Source organism: Microchirus variegatus, assembly GCF_963457635.1.
Source record: "Microchirus variegatus genome assembly, chromosome: 5".
Classification (NCBI taxonomy): Eukaryota; Metazoa; Chordata; class Actinopteri; order Pleuronectiformes; family Soleidae; genus Microchirus; species Microchirus variegatus.
In genome coordinates, this window is record NC_139806.1 from 19,412,246 (window position 1) to 19,435,330 (window position 23,085).

General features: G+C 38.7%; 1 protein-coding gene across 1 annotated transcript in view; it reads right to left on the minus strand.

Moving 5' to 3' along the window:
* The window catches only part of st18 (ST18 C2H2C-type zinc finger transcription factor), a gene marked incomplete at both ends in the record, with an annotated part of 37,876 nt that overhangs the window by 10,736 nt on the left and 4,055 nt on the right, over positions 1 to 23,085 (minus strand). Inside the window, 5 exons of the mRNA XM_083889598.1 lie at positions 410 to 1,126; positions 4,369 to 4,556; positions 4,708 to 4,738; positions 5,543 to 5,588; positions 8,004 to 8,116. Of these exons, the coding sequence (XP_083745724.1) occupies positions 410 to 1,126; positions 4,369 to 4,556; positions 4,708 to 4,738; positions 5,543 to 5,588; positions 8,004 to 8,116 (1,095 nt within the window). The remainder of the gene's footprint in view (positions 1 to 409; positions 1,127 to 4,368; positions 4,557 to 4,707; positions 4,739 to 5,542; positions 5,589 to 8,003; positions 8,117 to 23,085) is intronic.

The following is a 23,085-nucleotide window of genomic DNA, read 5'->3' on the forward strand; positions in this document are numbered from 1 at the left end:
ATGCAGCGCCAGAGTTTTTTCCCCACAAAATGCATCTATTAATCTGTCATTTTAGTTAAGGCTCTAGTACAGCACAGAGCATACACTTCTTAATTCCCATCCATCGAAAGATTACATCTAGGATTACACATTTAGCTGCAGTCATTTGAAGAATCAGAGGGAAACATGAGAGGTACTTTAGGAGGATTTAAGACTTATGGTCATGGTTAACTATCTGGTCGTCTCTTGTCAAAATCCAGTCGTAGCAGTTCCATCAGAAAATGTTCTCCATTTTAGTCAGTTTATTTGTTACTTCTCTGACTTATTTTATTTTTTGAATGCTCCAATCATCCCAATCACACGTGGTGGATCTGATTTATGCTGAATGAAGGCACAGTTAAGAAAATTACAGATACTGTTTTTTCATTACCTTTTCCTCCATGATAGTTGAGTCTGTTCTCCATGTCCATCATCCTCTGGTGCCTCCTCTCATTGGTCATTTGCTCCATGAGGAACCGGTCCATTTCCCTATAGGCATGATGTAAAACCTGTCTTTGCTCGGTCTGCAAAGCTATGGCCTGCTCCAACAGGCTGAAGTTCACCCTCCCACTGCCCATTTCAAGGCCTCGCTCATGGAGGCCCAGCACCCAGTTGTCCAGCCGAGGTGGCCTCTCTACCTCCGTCTCCCCTTCGCTGTCCTCCTCTGCAGGGGGCGGCCTGTATCTTAAAGCCTCAGCCTGAAAAATGTTCGCTCTACCCATCAGCCCCCCCAGATTTAAATGAGGCTCTTCTTTAAAATGGCTGTTCCTGCCTGAAAGGTCTTCAGAGGCTCTGGGGGGACTGCAGCCTGAGCCGTTCACCTTTGCAGACAGAGACAAAGGCTCCCATTCAGCTTCCCTCATGTCTCCTACTGGACTCTGTGGAGATGATCTACCACTCCTCCTGTCTTGACTTTGGTCCTCTTCTTCGTTATGAAGGAGCTCCTCCTCCTCTTCATCCATCAGGGGTTCAGCTGGGTCCGGCTCACACTGTGCAGAGCTTTCAGACGTAACTTCTGACCAGCCAAGAGGATCACTGGACTTCACTGCTGCTGCATCATGGAAGCCATTTCTATTGGCCATCCCATTGATAGCAGTTATATTTCCATCTAAAAACAACAAGCAAACAGTTATTACTGTGTGTGTGTGTTTTAAAAGCAAATATGTTCTTTTTGACCCGCATGATAAGATTTCAATGTCTTTTCTAATCTTCAAATCCTTTAAGGTTTTATATTTTATATTACTTTTAAGTGACAAACATCTTCAGGAAAAACATGTTTTTATGAACATGTAGAGGATTTATAAGAACACATGTTGCAGTAGAAATGATAATCATAAGGTTGTGGGATTTCAAAAGCAAATTCCTTGAGTATTTTAGAATATATGACCCTTCATATCTCTCTGCTAGTGTTCCTCTTCCTCCTTGGAGCAACAACGCAGAATAGATTTAGAATAAGATTATGAGGGATTTGTAGCGCAGTGGACATTGGTTTTTAATTAGTAATGGTGTATTTTCAAAACAACAACATGTTTATCATCGGCACCAAAATATTTTAAATACACAAAAAATTGTTGTTTCCTGTGATGAGAACAAGGCGAGTGATGAGGATTCTTAAAAACACAGATGTAGGAAACTGCAAATACTAAGATAAATGAGAGGCATGTCTGTGAGCTGCTGGTGTCTGTGTGGCAGAGAACGCTTTCACAGAAGCCAATAATACACCGACCGACTGACGACGAAACTGACAATAAATTTGTTGGATGAAAGTGTCACAAGCAAATCGTCCAGCAATCTTGTGACTATAACACAGAATATCGACAAAAATTAGGTAAAAAAAAAATTATTATTATAATTTTTTTTTAAAAGACAGGCCTAACCTTATTATATTTCTAACCTAATCATTCACATTATTTATGCTAATCTAGATCAAGTAAAACATCATTTAAATGTTTTTCCTATAATATATTTTCGGTATACCATATAAATCACAACCGTTTCAGCTTTTGGCTTTTTAAAATTCCTGCAGTGTGATAAGATACCATATTATGACATATTATTGCATGTTATTAAAAATATGTTTACTGTACATTTGTTCTTAAATGTTACACTCATTTTGTATAATCTCTTTCCTCCAGCTGCTTTTACTGAGTGCTCTCAACAATTTAATTAGCATTGACCTTTGGCCCACTATGCTTTTTTATTTTTTTGTAAATTCAGAAATCCATGTTCACATGCATAGAAAGCCTCAAGACTGTGTGAAGCCACAGACATTAGTGAAAGTGTGATCAGACGAGCAGACAAAGAGGGTTCCTTTTTAGCCCTTTAAAATCTGAATCAACACTTTATTAAGACAACTGACGATGTTAAGTCATGGTCAGTGATTAACAATGGAGTGCTATCATCTGGATTGACTCCACAAAATCTCCCTTGATCCTCCAAAACCGGGCAAACTTATGCTCGATTAAGGCTCTTTGGACTGCGAATGTTTTTACTTTCAGCAGGCTAGACTGAATATCCTCTTAAGTGGCCAAACATTAGAGACCAAAGCAAATGTAGGATTGGAGAGGTTGAGAAGATAGACAGAGTCAGATTGTGACAATCAGATCACACTGTGGTGAGGGTGATTATCTAACAGCTTATTAATGGAAGCAATAAATTAACAATAAAAAAGGTAGCTGTAAAATTTAGAATCATTAGTAATTGTTTGCAGTGGATTTGACGTCTGGTTTCATGTGCATTTTGACTGGGCACGATTATAATTTGCCCTATTTGTGAGGGGGGAAAAAAGGTGTTTAAAGACAAACCCTGAAACTAAAGCCAGTTACACATATTTACATTCACGGGGAAAGCAACAGGGGTTTTGTATTTTCATCCAGATGGACTCTGCCAGGCCTGACACAGCCCCACAAAAGCACACACAAACACGCACGCACACACATAAGTGTGTTGGGAAAAAAAAAAGAAGAGAGATTGAGGAAAAAAACTTGGATCCCTCCAGTGGTTTGTGTGTTGGAACAGGTGAACAGTTTGTACTCCAGAATAGCCATTACCAGCACTCTGCAGCAGAGCTGCAGTTGGCTGGAGTTGAACACAGTGTGGCTCGACCAAACGAGAGGCTTATTTTTCTCCCTTTTTTGTTAAAATGCAGATATGACCAGCTTACCACTGCAAAAACATTCTTACTGCCTGTAGTTCACGTTTCCTTCCAATTCTAATTTTGCCACAGAAAATAGGCCCCAAATCTGCTAACAACAAAATATGGTCTTTATATGTTTATCAAGATCCATGTTTGTTTGACATCCGTTAAAAATGTATTCTGTCTGGATGTTTTGTTTTAAAGCTATATTTTGACTAAATTTCAGAGTCAAAAAAATAATAATAAAAGAGAGAATACAACAGTCAGTCGGTGCACAGTGGTCAAAGGAAAATATATCTAGAATACATAACAACAAAAGGGAAACACTGATAATGCACAGTGTAGTTCTTAGATAATTATATTGTAGCATGAACTCAGGGAAACAAATAAATTCCATTTCCAATGAATCCACACAATTCAGTGAGCTACTCTCCTGGTCCATTTAACTACACACATGTGTACTATAATGAGCTGTAGACATTATGCCTAATTATGTATTAGACTGTGTTAGAGGGCCTAACAAAAGCTTTTGAAAGGGACAATTATGTTTGTTGCTTAGTTACATCGTTAAAAATATACCAAATCAGTGCAGATTATAGTGGGTGAGAATGCACATGTACACCACAAGCTTTGTTGCCAAATGCACAAAATTCAATTCATTAAGAGGAAAGAAAAATATTTTTACTCCTGAAAAGGACAGTGGCATAAGTGAAAATAAACAGTTTGAACCGCTGTTGATGAAATTCCGCGGTGGAGTGAAAAACAGAGAACATCAGCCAAGCAGTGTTTACAACTCATTTGTTTTTCACAATAGGCTAACTTCGACAATCATTCTATATAAAAGGATGGAGGAAGTGTCATTTAAATCAAAGTGGACTGGTGCACTCCCCTATTCAGTATTTCATTCTATGGATTCAATGGGATTGGACTGGCTATTGAATAAAGACAGATGAGGGCTCTGAAATCTGGCCTCATCAAAAGAGGGTAAAGCCACGCCAAAAATATCACGGCAGATCAGCTGTCAAAACTTCAATTTGTGGACGTGAGACACAACTAATGTGGACCCAGCAGTGTAGTCTTTCACTTCCACTGCACAATGACTGTGGCTGCTGGCTGATGGCAGAGGGAGGGAAATATGAATGCAACAGATGGGATTTTAAAATTCAGCGTCAATTGTTCATCAAAACAGACAAAACAACAGGACATCTGTTTACCTGCTGGAGTGTCAATGTTCCTCAGCTCTTCTTTGTCCTGTGGCGGTGCCAGGTCCTCGCTCTCCTCTTCACATGCCTCGCTGGGGCTGTAGTGGCGGGGCTTCATCAGCAGGGACTTTCTCTTGTTGACGGGGGCGCCCTGCACCCCTTCCTGAGCACTTCTCTTCCTCGCCATGGACCCATATGGGCTGAAGGGAAAAGGGGAGCAGACAAAAAGGCACAGCAGGGTCAACGGAGGATTCAGCTGGTTCATTTGTTTTGAATGTGCAACTATTAAAACTTGAGACTTTCCCGAATAAAGATTTAAAATATGTGAGAAAACTCAAAGTGTTAGTGTACCTGTTTGTCTCAGTAATGCAGCCAGTCAAGCCTGTGGAATAAAGCACAAGAAATAACAGATAAAAAGTCGTGTTTACATTTCCACTGTAATAGCACAGCATCTGTCCATATATTCTTCATCAAAGGTTCAAGGTGACTCACTACTTTTGGGTTATTGCTAATGAAATTTTACAACGCTCAGTAAATATTTGTTCTGCAGATAATGTTTTAGGGGTGATACCAGCAGGTCTAATACTGCTTCATCCAGCCTTTTACCATAGATTTTATTCTCTTTTACAATGCCATCGGGTACAATCAGCATAAGGACAGAGAAGTGGTCTCCTCATTGATCTGAAAAGCTTTTCATTCAGGCTGCTCATTCTCTGGGAGACTGACGCTAGCTCATCTTTTGACAGCGTTGACAACATGATCTAAAAGGGTAAATCAATTTCCCCAGAGGCTCGCATCAATCTCACTCAGAAGTTGTGCCCATACTCATATGAAGCACAACCAATAATAACACTTTTCATGATGATTTGCCCAAATGTAGTAATAGCTCCAACGTGAGCAGGCAGAGCCTCAGAGGCCCTGAACACGTGCATAATGACATATTCAGTCTAGGGGTTTTCAATCACATAATATATACACACTCCTTAACTAATTTGAGTCAGTGTTTCAATTTAATGAAGTTATTCCCCTCTGAATAATGAAATGGCAGTGCGGTGCTCTTAACACTAGCAAGATAATACATAAAATTGACAGTTAGAAAGTTGAATTGTTGAACTGATACCCCTAACCCATGGTGGTAAGTGGCGTGTGTATATATGTGTGTGTAAAAACTAAAAGCTGCACTCACCTGTGCTACACGTGCTCAGAGTTTGCTCCTCACCATCAGAATCCATCTGTAAAATATGAAGACACAAAAAGACAAGATTTTATTCTATACTTGTTTGTTTAATTACATTTATTTAACTATAAATAAAAAATACAATATAATATATAAATATAAAAATAATATTTATTTAAAAATAAATAAAGAGGTTAAACCTTAAGATAATTGTGTATTTTTGGTCACCTAAAGCCAGTAAGCCTTAAAATGTGTGTGTGCACGACAGCATCACAAAAAGCTCCTAAAACACCAGTAATATGCAAACACGTAAAGTATAATGTTCGGGGAAGGGGAAGTTTCAGAGGTGAGTAAAAATGTAATGACAGTAAATAATGACATTAAAGCACCGGCTGCAGCTCGCTGTGTGTGTTTAGATAAAAATAGTTGCTAAAACCTATCCACTCTCACTGGCTGTTGCTTGTGGGTCCCAAATAAAACCTATTAAACATAATTATTCCAGGCTGATGGTGGCGGATAGTGGTCACAGGCCAGTGAAATCTGTGAGTCATAGGATATGCTGTTACTTTTCCCTGGTAATGGGAAACATGACTCCTCTCTCTCGTTTGCTGTTGTGATTGAAGGCACTGACCTGTCATACATTTATAATAGGGGAGCAGGTGTGGCAGTGATGGACCTTAATTTCCTTTAATAAACCTTTTATGTGCCACACTCTTAATGCCACGCCGGGCCCTCAGAGGTCCTGCTCATAATAGGTTCATTACTTTTGATTACTACAGCCTATTGAGACAAACAACTCCCAAACACTATAGATTACACTCTGTAGAAACGAATGTACCTCATTAGTTGGTAACACTTTCCCACACAGGCATGTTTCAGTGTGCCTTTGTATAAATCTGTGCTTTTCCTGTGCAAAATGTTGATCTTATATGTTTTAATCCGAAACAGCAACACGGACGTGAATCAAAATTCAAATCAGTTTAACTAAATATCACCAACACATGTTTATTACCATGGTTGTTTTTTTTCACTTCCTGACATTTTAGTTCTGCTCAGCTGTAAAATATTTTTATCACTTAAGCTAATATACTTTTTTATATATTATTCAAAGGTTCTCGGGCTAATCTTGAATGCTATTACTGTGATAAAAATAATAGACTGCTAATTTGATTTAAGATGGGGTGCTACACGAATCAGCTGAAGGTGTGCTAAAGTTCCTTCAATTAAAACATTTAGTCATTTTAGGATGGATCATGTCTGTTTCTGTACAGTATTATGTTTCACACATTGCATAAGTTTTACCCTTTTTTGTTTGTGTCACATGTATTTGTGACATAACAAACACATTAACAGTGATTATGACAATGCTGAGTTTCATAACTAATTCACGTAACAAAGAGTGACACTTAACAGGACAGGCCATGCTGTGGTAGAAGCTCTGGTTACTAACGGGTAGTCCAGGCTTGGCAACAGCATGGACACACGTGACGCTGAGCAGAACAAACAGACAGAGGGACAAACTGTTTTCATTGCTATTGTGTAAAATAAAATAAATATTCAGGTCATCATACGGGAAGGTAGCGTGCATTAAATGTCATCGATGGCAGGAACTTACTGCTTTGTAACAACCCTCACTTAAGCAGCAGTATGTAAATATTTGATAAACCGTTTAATGACCTATTAAAGCATATTGTTAGGAGTGTAATTATCCATATTATACATTTTAAAAGACAGTACACGACACAAGACTTACATGTTTGCGTATCCACTATTACTGCTACAACATGATAGTGTGAAAGAGTTAATAATATGAAGATCATTATAAAGTGTACAGTCATTTTTAATGTTGTTGTTTTTTTTAAAAAAAACTTCTTTTACTACAAAGCATATTTACTTTTTTTTTCTGAGCATTTTCTAAATATTAAGGTTTCTTTCTGTGTCAAAAATTCAACCAAGAAAGAACCTAATGTTAAGCAAACCATCACAGATCACAGCAAACTTTTCTTAAAATTACGTATGTATAGCATAAACCTCTCTCTAAACTTTCTGTTATGGTTTTGAATACAGTTTTATCAGGAACAGAGACATCCTGACACCATCAAGCAAACTCAGCGACACTTGTTTATGAGGATATTGTCTGCGAGCCTCCCACATCTTTGCATATTGTACATTTAAACCAAATCTGGGTTTGTGGCCACTGTGGTCAAAGAAACAGCAACACTTCACCACTGAACATGCTGCTTATTCTGCTACACAGTCATTTATCCTCAGTCAGATTTGTTTCTACACGACAAAAACTCGACTTCTAGATTGTACTGAGAATTTTAATCTCTGAGTCCTGTGTGTGTGTGTGTGTGTGTGTGTGTGTGTGTGTGTGTGTGTGTGTGTGTGTGTGTGTGTGTGTGTGTGTGTGTGTGTGTGTGTGTGTGTGTGTGTGTGTGTGTGTGTGTGTGTTTGTTTCATTTTTTACCTTTGACTGTTTTCCAAGCGCTTTGAAGGATAAGATGCCAGATCCACACTGTCCACTCTGGTCGATGCTTTCACACTTTTTATCTCTCAGGAGGCGATCGTGTAATTCATTATCTGTAACAGAACATACAGAAAACACAAACGACTGTAAACATTAGTTGTTGTGTCGTAATGATTTTTTTGTATTATTATTTTAGCAGGAAATCAGTTTTTTTTAGTATTATATGTTTTGATTATTGGGACAATATGCTGTGAAAAAAAGGTGTAAAGATCACATTAATACTTTGCGTGTAATAAGGGGCACGATGTAAATTGATTGCTCGACAGAGATCAAATTGCTTGCTTCTAATTAATACAAAATATCCAAGAGGGAAAACAAGGATGCAACACAATGAGTGTGTTAAGCCTCTTCACTTCACAGATCTTATTATGAAATTATTTATTTCTGTTCGCTTTGAAAAAACAACAACAACATCTTCTTAATTATATCTCACAGAGCATTTTCCCCAGGAAAACAAAAATGGGCGAAAAAGAGTGAATGAGGGAGGGAGGGAGGGAGGGTTATTCAGTCAGTACATTAGCATATGAAAAAAAAGAGTTACTATTTGAGCTGGTTCATCATCTGCTGAATCATATATTTATGCACTCACCCCTCCACATAAACACACATGCACAAATAATGTCTCTCCGAGGACTATTTCCCCTTCGTCTGGGACAGATTTCTCAGGGGGGGGGGGGGGGGAAGAAGGCAGCCTGATGCTGAGGGTCTATGAGATTTTCTATGTGTTAATCTGGCTGCTAGGTGTCCTTGAGCCCAGCCCGTTCCCCCCTAACCCCATCTGCTAGCATTCCCACCACAGAGGAGAGAATGGGCTGCAACTGGGTGCAGCAAAAGAGGGAGACCTTCCCAGTCCAGCAATCATGAATAACCATTGCCTCGCACCATTATCGGGAAGCCTGCATCCAAGCTGAGTTGGAGGGGAAATATCTGTAAAACACCCCAACGCTCCTACTCTAACCACACTCTCCCGTTTTGTTGTGGATGATGCTGTTATTATTATTTTCATATAATGCCTTATTAATACAGTGCAGCTGCTGTGGATATTCATCACTGACCTTGAGTCTTTGTGTCCCCTTGTTCCCAGCTTATCCATGCACTTGGGACGCTCTCATGTAATTAACACAGACATTATTGTGATGGAGTTACAAAAAAAAAGAAAAAAAAAAAAAAACCTCTGATACCTCATCTTGAAACCAATAAACTGGACCATAGTCGCAAAGTAAGATTCTGGAGACCATAAAATTAATTACATTATTTACATTTCCTTTAGATAGCGGGTACAGGCGAGATGATAGAGGCAAATGAGATTACACAAAATAAGATTTCAAAATGTCAGTGCTGCACACTCAACCAACCAACTGTTATGATTAGATTACTCTTTTAATATAATTACTGTCTAAGGCTGTGTGGAAACAATGCATACATAAAATAAATAAAAAAAACTGGAGCTGCATGCATCTTAACTGATTCCCATCCTTTTCTCTATGAGCCTTTTTCTCTTAACCTTTCTTCAACAGTATCATTTTGAATTATAGGGAACGGATGGGTGCTCTGTGCAAGGTCACTGTCTGGTGTGTAGCCCCCCTCCTCCTCCTTGTTTTTGTTTCCTCTTCCAGAAGCACACTGAGTGAAGGGTTAAAACTGGAATGGATTTAATTATGGAATGAATGGAATTATAATGCGCCTGCAGCAAGTTTTCCTCCTTATTTATTAAAGCAGCTGATGGGCCAGGTTTGATGAGCCACTTCTGGCATAATTGAGTCATCACACAAAGAGGGTTCCTCGCATTCAGAGTGGTTTTATCAGCAGCAAACAGACCTGATTACTGGCAATTACACTCTGATCTAGGGGAAGGAGAAAAAAAAGGGTAAATGTGCGGGGTAACTTCTGTGTTTATAGTTTACCCCGGGAATAATTTTCACATTAATTTTACATGCTAAGTGTTTTCTGTTTATGTATAATAAAGAGCAAACGGCAGGAGATTGCACCTTTTACTTTCATATTTCCTTGTAATGAATGTCTGAGGATACAGCAAACTGATCACATTTTATACTTTAGTCCATAGGAGGAATCAGCCACATATGGCCTGAATGTGTGGCTGAAAAGGAAAAAGGTGAGCAAGCAGCAAAATATATACCTGCTTTGAAAGTGATCACACCTGTTCTGTAGCGAGCAGGAGAAATTGTATACAGAGTGCAGGTGATTGATTTAGCAATTTTTCATTGAAATGCAAATGTCTTTGTGGTGAGAACATTAAGCTCTGCTCAGAGATTAAAATCAACTTCTGTAGCGAGATAATTTAGATTAAGAACTTTTCCTTTATTCTTTTTTTTGGGTCTTTTTATTGACAGGGAGAGGTCAGACGTCCTGTCCCTAAACACCAGCTGGACATCAGAATAATGGCTCAGGCATATATGAGCGGGGGAAGGGGACATAAAAAGAGGTCTAGGATGTTAAATTTATAGAAAAAGCACAGCTTGGCCTAAATTGTCAATACTTGTTAAATGTGAAGTAATATTGGTCGTTAAACAACAGGACTGGATATTTTGCTGAGTTATTAAAACAAAAAAAAATAACTGAACAGTCTTTTATAATAATCAACAATATTGAGTTTATTTAGAACTGCAAAAAAACAAAAGCTATGATATAGACGTGGCCTTTCAGATTAAATAAAAAATATATATTGTACGTGAAAATGATTCTGCCAGCATTTTATGAGCATTCCTCTGTCTGATGGAGATTTCTGGATTCATGCAGACACCCTCAGAAATCTTGAAGTCAACTGCGATTGCAGATATAACAGCCTCACAGCTACCCTGACGGCCAAGCAAAGTGTTTGTGTCTTTTGCCAAAGAGTACTTTTATAGAGAAGCGTATTGGCATCTTATCACTTCTCCAAGACAGAAATGCTTCAATAAAAGAACACAGCTAACAGAATTCTTAACAGACAATTAGAAGCCTGGCTAGCTACTATCGCTTCAATGATTTGTTATGATGGCATACCTACAGGGGAAACTTGTTATTGGACGTAGTTAGCAAGAGGCCCATAAAAGAGTCAGATGGTGACACCTTTGCCGAGGTGATTTATGAATCTTGTAATCGCTTTCCAAAGTCATCCCAAAGCCTTCCCTCTAAATTGAGTTCATCTGGAGCTGGACCACACAAAGGCACCAAGACCAGACCGTTTCTTCTGACATCAAAGAGCCAATTTCGGGTTTTGACCAAATTTCTGCTGCTCTTGGTTCTCTCGTCATATGAAAGGGGCCATGGTGATTTGCTATTTTATTCATGAATTTCAATCCAATTAGGGGACACTTAAATATTGAGACAAATAATAAAATGTGTATCTTATTGCAGTCCACCCTGCATCAAAAACATAGTCAATGGAGCTGCAGGCAATTCGTCCACTGGCAAGTCTCCAATCTGCTAAACCACTCTCATGTTAGTTTGAATCTTTGAATTTTGTATGGAAATGGTTTTTCAAACCTGTCTAATTTAGGGACAGGTGTTTGGGGGGAAAGAAGTTCCAGACCGGGTGTAACAAAGAGCAGAGTAATCCTGCTCATTGTTCCTGCCCAAGGAGGCCCTTTCATGTAGGAGGTCGTATGAATGCAACCAGGTGGTCTGCAATTTGGAGAAAAACGTAGTAACCGTTCCAGCTAATCCCCCGTCACAAAAGGCAGGTCTCCAGTGCTCTGGGGCTCTCAGGGGCACAAGGAAAAGTTTACCTCGTACACACAGTGTCTGAAAGGAGTCAGGGACTCGAGCAGTGATTCCTAATCAGATTGCGCTGAAGTGAACAGCTCGCATGGCAGCTGTAGTTTTCCCAGGGTTAATTACCTTTCACTGCTCTCTCTAAATGAGTCAGCTGTTCCTGTCATTAAACAACTCCACTCTATCTCTGCTCCTCTGTCCTCCACACACATGTGCACGTGTACGCACACATGCAGACCTCTGTATTCCGCCCAGCATTCTTAATATTTTTTTGAAAGGTGCTCCAGCAAAAGTTTTTTTTAAACGTTAATTATTTCGATATTAGAGCGACTTTGATCAATTCACTTCTAAGTCAGCGGCGACTGAAATTGAGGTCTTCTTATTTACGCCACTGATGTTCATGCAGAAAGAAGGCAGTATTCCCAACACACTTCCCCTACAATGTTAAAGGAAAATAATACCAATCTGTCAAGGTCAGATTCTAAACAGCCCCTTTGGTACTAATTGAGAATATATATAGGAAGCAAACATGTTCACATATGCACACAAACACAGGCAAAAGCCCGAACACACAGATACAAACACAGAGTCCAGCTCTGATATAGTCGTGCTGTCATCAATTCTGAACAATCTGTCTGCTTACTGAGCTCAGTGGCTCGGGATTGTTGGGGGAGTTTTAAGTGATTTTTGCCACTGTATGGTAAAATCCCTTGGCCACCTGGATTACAAACTCTAGTCCTTTAACTCATGCCAGTATAAATCCGTGTTAACTCGGATTTACCTCTGGCATATGAATTCTCAATCTGCGTAAGCTTTGTTTGGAATGAGCCGAACATAAGTATTTCATGCACTAAGGATGCCCAGTGGTGAATTCCTAATTCTGTGAAACACTCGGTGGGAGACACTTCAGGACTAAATCACTTATTAGGATAACCAGAAAAGCCTTAAGCAGTGTTTTAGTACACTGAAGAGGTGAGATGCACATTTGCCGATCACAATCAGGCGGAAGTGTGCAACGCTGCCCTGCAAAATCCACGTAACCATGGCAATGGATGTAAACTCAGAGCTGTGCACTGTGATCGAGAGTTTAATCAGATTCCTTATACTAAGATTTTGCTTTGCTTATTGTCAGACAAACATGATTTGCTCAGTTGTTCAAACATGAGCCCTGGTCTGCCTCCAAAGCGATCATGATAAAATATAATATGGTGTGAGCAGCCTGGAGGATCTAAATTAAGTATTATCCAATATCCATACAATCTCTTACACTCAACACACACACACACAGAGAGAGAGAATTCTGGGCTAGCAGAGTTAAGCCAGACTATTTTGTGCTTAAAAGGTTAGCAGGGCTGTTTTGTGAGTTTGATCCAAGCTTGCCAAATCAGCAGATGGCCCATGAATATGATTATATGCATCAATAAAAGAAGTAATCTTTAACAAAATGTAAATGTATATTAAGTCCAGGGTTTAATATACGCAATGGAGTTTAACCCAGTTAAAAGTCTGACAGTAGAGCATGATAAGCTAATGCACTTTTTTATTTATTTTTTTGATGGAGAGATTCAAGCACTGTGTTCAAAATGTGCATGTTTGTGTAAAAATAAATATCCATTCACTTGAGAGTGAGTATCTGAACAGAGTAGCCATCTATACAAAGTGAATAAAGGTGCCCTTCTCCTGCGCTTTCATTCTCTTCTCTGCTATGAATTTCAGTGCTTCTTAATTTAATTTCTTGTACAACGAGTCAAGCTCGACTCAAGGATCAACAACAGACTGACACTTTTAACAAAAACAGGCACAGACCGAGAAAAAAAACAACAAACCATCACCCTTTAATGAAAGAAAACCAGTTTAGCTCCATTACAAACTGATAGTAAGTTCAACTACAAGGTAAGTTAGTGGCTCAAGGAGAAGAAATGGAGTGAAAACTTTTGGCAGCTATTTTAAAGTTAATAAATGGTCAAGTAAACTGTGATGATCTTCATCTGAGTCACGCATGAAAAAAAGGCATCAATGTTATTGACCCTTCTCTGAATCTATTTACGTGAGCCTGAGCGTTACACAGCACAGCACATCTTCAGCACACTGACAAACACAATCACTTGTCTCCTCCATCTAAATGCACTGTTAACATGTCTGACAGGGCAGAATGGCGAGCTCGACTTACCATGCCCCCCTTTAGCCTTTGTTTTTCATCTCATAGTGACATCGGGGAGGAGACGGAGCAGAAGAATATCGAGGTGGGGTACAGGGTAGTCCAGTCTCGCTACTGAGAGAGTGTGTTTGGTTGGTATGTTAGTGTGTGTGTGTGTGTGTGCAGGGACACTGTGATATTCACCCCAAACGCTAAGCTTTTTTTCCTTTTTTCTGTAGCCTTTGTGTCATTCACTTAACAACCAATCTCATTAGCTGCTGGGCTACAATGGGCTGAATTATTTTCTGTGTAAATACACCACATGGTGATCTTCAAGGTAAGATCTCAGAGGGTCTTTTATTTTAGTCACAAAGAAGATAGATACACCCAGAAAATAAATAAGAGTTGACTACTGGAGAGAACAGTATGATATCTTAGAGGAAAATTAATAATTTTAATTATATATATATGTTGAGGTAAATTGTATGACAAGAAGTAATTTATGCAATTGAAACTTCAGTTTCAAAATTGTGCCTGAATTTGTCTTTATTTTATTTTTTTATTTTAATTATCTTCTCCTGCTGTGCTTGTTGGTGCAGAACCATGAAAGCATGTAAAATGTAACTATTGTAAGCACTTGAAGTCATGACAGCTGTCTATAAGCATCAGGGACATGTCTATTGGCCAACTTGACCCTTGTTAGAAGACAAAACAAATACAAAAAGAGAATACTGCAGCCTGGGACTGACGAGCCGGGTCACTGGAGATTTTCCAGACAAACGCCACACAGGGGAAGGGAGGGGAGGGGAGGAAGAATAAAAAGGACAGGCTCAGAATCTCATTTTAACAGACCGCACACAATCTGGGCTCCCACAGAACTATCTCTGCCTGACCGCTTTCTATTTATCCCTTATCAGTGTTTACCAACCGCTAGTTTTCTTTCATTCACACTGTGAGGCAGTTCTCTTACTATCAGTCAACAGCTGACACTGTGGAACAGCCTCAAAGGCAAGAGGAAGGGATCAAAACTAAACCAAAGCTGTTTAAACAATACAACAGAGGAAATAAATTCATAAATCCTAATTCTTCCCAACCCACAAGGGTATAAGCAGATCCTTTATAGTTAGGCCAACAAACAAAACCACAGCCAATGAGGTACATTACAATCAAGGTAAATTCTGAAATATATTTAGAAAAAAAAGGAAAGGCGGAAAAAAATCCCATGTAATATTAATTGGGAACATTTCACAGTCTCGCCCTGTCAAACGAATATAAGAATTAACTAAAAGGTTTTTTTGTTTTTTTTCTGTTGTTATGAATCCCCCCTTAATAAAAAAAATGTTTTAGATTTCTTTTAAGTAAAACCAGGGAAATATGAGGAACATTACACAATCCTGGTATTTTATCAGAATTTTAAATTTTCTCATAATCATCACCAATTATAATCAGTCATCATCATAATTACTATTAGGATCAGTCCACTAACAAAGAAAGATAAAAAAAATATTTTTTTAAAGTAAGAGGCTATATATATTGTAATTATTTAAAAGAATTGTGTTATCTAGAATTTCACATACATGAGTCCACCATTAGAATATTTAATTTATAATAGGACCTATTTAAATTAGTAGGATATTATGAAGATCATTTCAAAGTGACATTTCTGACATTATATTGATATAGAAGTTAAATTACAAAAGCTACTTTATGTAGCTGGAAGGAAAAATATAATAATTAAATGTGAAAGGTATTGTTCGCAATGTTGCTTTACATTTTTTTGGATTCATAAACAGCACAGCTTTTCTGGAATACTGTTCAAAAGTTAAGTAATTAATTACATTTATCCTTTCACCAGCTGCTCGGCAGCAGATGGATCATTTCTGAGACCTTGTTGAATTAAATCCACATAATTCATTTTCCTGGATTAACTAACTGAAGTTTGGGAAAAACAGGTAACATGGTGCGTTTCAGACTGACATGTACGCTGAGACTGTTCTATTTATTTTTTTTCTTGTGTGTGTGCCATTCTGTTGTTTACATTGTGTGCAGCCGACGGCAATTTGCTTCAAATTAAATCGAGCAATTTCAGTTTTTACAATAAGATCTCAGAGCATGAATAGCTTTATTTTTTAATGTATGTTTGTAAATAAATGAGAGTAGATTTAGATCATTTTTTTTCCATCGCAGACATTTACGGTGTATCGCAACAACGCAAACAAGTTTGTGAATCCAGTTTGGTAGGGCAGCAGGTACCATGGACAGTTCCTGGAGGTGAACAGCAGTGACATTCATGTGTTGTGTAGCAACTAACATCCGTGTCCTTTGAAGAGGAGGGTGTGGAGCGGAGAGGAATAAAGCCTTTTACTTATCACTACTTTACCACACGTCCCTGTCTGTGCTGCTATTGTGAGGAACACAGAGTGCAGAAGAGTAACTTTGTGACCACATGTCTTCTATACCTTCACGAGTTAACGTATCTAAATGGCTTCGAAACTTTTCAAAGGATTATCATCGTGTGACACCGTTACACGGTGCTGCGTTATCTAATGTCCTTTGTTGCTCTTTTCATGTTTATTAAGAGATGGGAGCTGACTGAAATAAGCTGATGGGGTTGTGATTAAATGGAGGCTAACAGGCAGAGTGACAACTGGCATTTCAGTTTATTTCCACACAGGTTTTTTTTTTTACAGAAATTCTTCAATTCTAAGATTTACCAGCTCAATCACAGAGTATAATGTATGTGAAAGACATGGCGAAAGATATATTACTATGGCACATGCTGTTAGTTTACATTATTGTTTCTATATACTGTATTGTTTAGTTTTTGTTCAAAAATAAAATCTACAGCATCTTCTTAAAAAAAATCTTACTTTTGTTTCAGAATGATTCACTTAAAGTTGGGTCATACACAGAGAGAGATTCTGAGCCATTAGTGAGCTGCAAGTTACTGGTAAATGATGAACTTTTCTAACCAGCATCCATCCTCCTAAATCAATAGTTGCCCTGGAGACTGTCGAGTGCTTTGGCCCCACAGAATTTGTTCAAAGCTGAGCCCGGCTCACATATAACACAAAAGTTCATGGTTGACTGTATTACTGTCACACACCACATTCAGCGTTAGCTGACTTAGCTTCAGTAACTTGAATCACTTTACCTCACTTACAATGGGAAGAATTACAGAAGAAAGAAAAGAAAGAATGTACCACTGTGTATTCAGATATAATTAATTTGTACAAATATAAGACTTGCTCATGGGTTAAAACACAAAAGGTGATTTGAAAATATTTTTTGTCATACTACATTCAAATATAACATGTAGTTTTTCAAACTTTAACAGTGTTACCATGCAAATTACAGACAGCAACAACAGACAGGATGCAATAAAATACTTCACTGACTGTTCAAATATATTATTGGAGTACAGAGTGTTTAAGTGCATTAGGCTCAGTGGTCTTGTATGTACAGCTGTTACTGTCAAAGCCACAGGCAACCTGACAATGCTTTGTCTCTGCATACAATACAAACATGTGTTCTTCTAAGACGGGCTTGTACCACACACAGTACTGTGAATTTAATTTAGGTAGACGGTATCACATGTTGTCGAAAATAGGTCACATATCTAGAGAAAAGATGGTATTTAATCCTCTCAAACTGTCTAAAACCTGGACAGAAGCTAGACTTACTTCCCAGCAAAGGTTTTAAGAACACTTTACCAGGCAAACCATGATCATCACTGGGACAACATTTCTTAAATCTTCCCCTTGACATGGTTTAAAACAAACACTAGCAAAAATCAGAACAGAATCATGAACAGAAAGTTGAACAGCTGAGCAAAATCTAAGTAAAAAAAATCAGAGTTTCTAACACACATTTCAGCTCCTGTTTTCAGTTGAATATGACAGCATCTAACAGGACGAGCTCAAAGGCTTATCGTTCACAACTGCGATGCAGAGTATCATTGATGATAAATGCTGACCAAACTGACAGTATATTAAATATAAAGAACTTTGACACCAACCTAATGCTGTGATCCAAAAAGTTTGATTTTCTCCCAGTGTCTTGATAGCTGAGCCGGTGCTGTGCCTTTGAAAGGTAGTCCCCAGGAATATGACATACTGTGCCTTTGACAGCCTCGAGATAAGCACCTGCGTTCGGCTCCCTTTTTACGTCACACCTCCCCATTCACAGCCCTTCAACATGATGCACATTTGCACATCAACAGCCACCAACCCCCCTCCTCGCTCTACTCCCACATCCGCAAAACACACAAACAGGCACACAAGAAGGCAGATGCGCACTAGCCTCCACTCATGAGCATGTACACTCGTACAGACACATGCACCACAGATTTGTGTGCTCTTAGTGGGAGACACAACATGCACACACAGACATATACACTCACAGGTGATTTATTTCTCTTTTTTACTCCTCAATCCATCCTTTTTCACATATTGATCCGTTTTCCGTGCGTTTATAGAAGAACTTTCACTTGCTTTGTCATAGGACCAGGGCATATACCCTCCCAAGCTCCTCATACATCACTCATCATGCAAATGAGAGGGAATGTCACTCCTCAGCAGCAGATGGCCAGGGATGATAACAATGGCTCAACAGACCAGTTTCAATGTCTGCGACTTTATCGCTACGGCAACAACAAAAATAGATGATATGAAATCCTTGTCTGTTAATTTGATTTCCCCCCCTTTTTTTACTGTTTGTACCTGTCAGCCTGTTTCATTTCTCATGGACAATTTGAATGTAAAAGCTTTTGTCCGAGGCTTCCTGTCACTACAATTCTGGCTATCAGTAAAACGCAGAGACCTGGAAATGATTTTTGGTGACTACGGAAGCCTGCTGCCTAACAGTTATTCAAGTAATTAGGTGTAATTCCTCCCTGTAGGCCATGTTAGCCTCCTGGGTTAGCTCATGCGTTCGACAGGCCTGGATAGAGACAGGGAAGAATAAAAGAAGAAAGGGGCCCCAAGAAATCACAAATGCAGATTTCCAAAGACCATCACCCCCCTCCCCAGCCCCCAGCCAAAGTGATGTCACCCTGCGTCCTGATGACTCCTGTTCATACAAGCCCCCATAGCAGAGAGTAAACAGTGGAAGCGTTTAGCAAACAGGGCCAGATTACAATGACAAAGGCAACCACACTTCTGGGTGGAGCCTGGGGCGAGAGGGGCAAAAGAGGGGAGGGTGAGATGGTGTGGCTCAGGATTTAAAATAAGTGATACCCATGAGGGGGGCCCCCCTCAATATCCAAGCATAGCCCTTTCCCAGCTGATGGTAGGGGCCACCCAAACGCGCTTATCTCTTGGTGATGTCCCCCCAGGTCCCCAGAGACTGACGTGTGAACACAATATGTAATAATAATGTATTTTCAGTTCTTTTTAGTGTGATTTGTGCATTTGATTATGCAAGGGTAGGGACTTGAGGAGAGAGAATATCATTACTTAAGGTTTGGCAGTTGACCATCACCTTGTTTAATGCCTCATTTGAAAGTCTAATTTCTAACTGTCTTCAAGAGCCAATTCATGGCACACAGTGAAAGAGACATACAAAGAGAGTGGACCTGCTCTCCTTCCCCTCTTTTCAGCATTTGTGCCTGATAATCACACACACACTTACACACACACACACACACACACACATATGAAAGTAAAGACTCCTCTATCTAAGCGTCTTATCAAATAACATGTTCTTTGTTTGCTGAAGCAGACAATCTTGCTGGGAGGAGACAGCAGCTTGTTATATGGATGATTATTTCATGTCCTGAACTAGACATCAGTGAGGAAAAAACACAAAAAGAATCAACTCATGTTAATGCTGTCTTGACAAATTGTGGAAAAAGCAACATATTGAAGACTACACAACATCACTCTTCTAAAATGTGACATTTGTTTGGCTCTAACATCTGCTGAAATCCCTAAAAAAAAAATAAACAGAGGGACCTCATTCAGAGTCGACATAGGACATAGACTAGTTTTTTTTGTCAAGCTATTTCATCAAATGAAAATGTGGGCATAACTGGAGAGAGCTGATGGAGAAATGAAAGAGGAGTGGGTTGGACAAAATTACATGTCAAACAAAGGTTCACATTTAAAAAGTCCTGCTCATATTTGTAGAAAGTGTTTGATTGCATTTAGAAAGGTATTACAATGGGTCACATCTGTGTCTAAAAGCTTTTTGCATCCTGCCGCAAATTATGTAAGCAAAGTGAAGTGTCACAGCACCCTGTTGTTTTGAGCACTATACCTTCCTCCTGTGAAACCTACACAAATATGTTGAACTGAATTCTTCTAATGCACTGCAAGATCAAAATGTCAGCAGTATAACTTCAACAAACCCTATCACTCAACACCCCGCCCCACAATTTCAACAAAGCAACGTGACTAATTCCACATGGCAGCCTGTAAAGCCACAACAACAATGCATATTCATACTGTGCCACCGAATGTGATAGATGTGTAAAAAAATCTATATTAAAGTGTGGTTAATTTCAGCGATAAAGCTTTAAGCTCGGTCTAAAATGGCACAAATGTGTCTTTTTAGGTGGTAGTGAACCCTTATTGTGCAACCACTTGATGCCGCTTGTTCATCACAGAAAGTCACATAAAAGGAATGAAATAAAAAAAAATAAAAAAATAATTTGCATATGCAAATACCAGGCAGAAAACATATAAGTACATGTTGCTGATATGGCTCCAGGACGTATAAGTAGCTTTATGTTAATGTCAGTAGACAGGAACTATTCTTTTGAAAATACAGTGCATTTTTCATGGGGATCATTATCTACACTGCATGTCACTGCGTCTCAGTTAAAAGGAATGATTAGATTACTTCACAGCAATCCCATTTGGGGCGATTCGTGTGTCACCGTGGGCAACCTTACAACATGTTTATTCACTGTCCTTTGAAGATACTTCAATAACGTTTGAAATGTGTTATGGACAAATATAGGTTATTTTATATATTTGCTTACAACGGATACATTTGGAAATAGGAACTCTGGAGACGTCATATTTGATTGTTTAAATCTAGTACTTTCAGGTATAAGAGGCCACATGTAAGTTTATCACATGACATACAACCAAACAGGGTCATCTGTGGTGTAAAAATCACCCTTAAAGGCACAGTGTGTAAAATAATTTTCATTTGGTAAAAAAAAAAAAAAAACATAATTAAGTGTACAACCACCTGATTGTATGAATGAAGTATGAAGATCTGAACAACAAAGATGTATGAAGATCTGAACAACTCTCAGGAGCTGGATCAGCTCTCCAGAGGCTGCCATTATGGACCAATATGGACAAACTAAACATCTTTTGATGCTAACTGAAAAAAAACAAAAAAACTGGACTTGTGTTACACATTTTGCCAACTTTAGATTATCCTTTACATTTCCAACAATGATTTAAACTTCAAGCACACAGTCCATTTTATTTGGTGTCCTGTTATTGTGCTGTCCTCCATGACACAGATGTGCCAAGAACTAAACATTAGCGAACATTTTTTATTTTAACTTTTAATAGATATTCTTCTTCTTTCGGCTTCTCCCTTTAGGGGTCGCCTCAACGGATCATCTGTCTTGCTCTTGTTTACTGTGAGAAATTATCACTCTGGGCCATATTGGACAGATAAGTAAAGTACCTCTCAGCATCTTGTGAGAAGTGCCGGTACTCATAATAGTAAAATTAAGAAAGTGTCTGTACTGCGTAGCGGACAGTAGGTGACGGATATTCAGCTGTAAATGTTGCTAAATTTCAATAATAAATTGTGTATATGTAAACAATACTGAAGGTAATTCCTAAAAACACATGGATGAATTAAAATGTTGATTACATTTGGTAATTACTGAAGGTCTAGATCAATACTGTTCACTTTTATACACCTAGGAAATCAACGTTTGACTGGTCAGCCAATGTCTAAGCATCCATCTCCCTGAAGGTTTAAATTATCCACTTTATCAGTAAAATGAAAACGTATCATTCATTTGTGGTCAATGCTTGTTCTCCCCTACCCTCAAATGAGAGAATCTGATTGCTTACATCTAAGAAATCAATGCTTGACTGGTCAGTCGATGTGTGACTTTTGTAGTTCATGGGCCGTGGACTCTTTGTGTTGTGTCATTGAGAGGTTAGGTCCAGATCTGGGGTGTCTCTGGGGGGTCCCTGCCCATCTTTTCTCCTCGGGCAGGCAGACAATGAAGCAGACACGCCTATAAATGGCAAGATAGGAGCTTGGATGTTAAGCCAAAAATGGGCATCTAAACAATGGTAACAGGTGTGTATAATGCATGCTTTGATAATGACCTTGGTGGCCATAATAGTATGTCTAGACACAACTAAAAGGAGGCATTTCAGTCTGGGCTCTGAAGTCCCGTGGGTGCTAAAACAGAGAAGATTCTGCGGAGCAGACATTGGATGGAGTTTTGTCATTAAAACTAAAAGAAAAATGTCTGACTTGATGTAACCTGATGTTATACCGAGACATTGGAACGAATGAGCAGTATTTTATCCAAAAACTTACAATTGAGTCTGCAGCTCAAATGTAATTATTTCTCATTTTTTAACGATATTTATGGGGTTGTATAGTTAACATAATACACCAAAATCATCTTAAGCATTCAGAGACATGCACTTGAAGAAAGAGAAGGGGGAAAAAAGACGTAATTAATAAGTAGATAGCTGGCAATTTTTGATTGTGCCAGATACAGGAAGCTTGCTGACATGAACTAAAATGCAAATGCCCTTTGAGCAAAACAAAGAAATTGATTATGAAGTAAGTTTCTCCAGCACAAGTAGCTGGCTTTGAGTGATTAATGGGGTGGGTCATTGATTTTCTTTTGTTTAGATCTTGGTTAACTTTGTGGAGACACAATTATAATTTGTTTCCAAACAATAAATTCAATCTAACTTGAGTAAATTGCATTTCCCTATGGCCTCTTCTGCGTCATTTTACATCAGACATGTGTTGTTATGAAAAGGCTTTGTGTGTGAGTGTCTGCTTTTCTGTTTATTTTTATTTATATTTCTGATTAGATATTGTGTTTCTCTGTATTGGGGAAGGTGAGCACCTCCTAAGATCAGCGAGAGCTGTTGTGACTGTGTAAACTACAGTGCAGAGAATTAATCTTTCAGTTATCACGTCAAGGCCACAAATACAAAT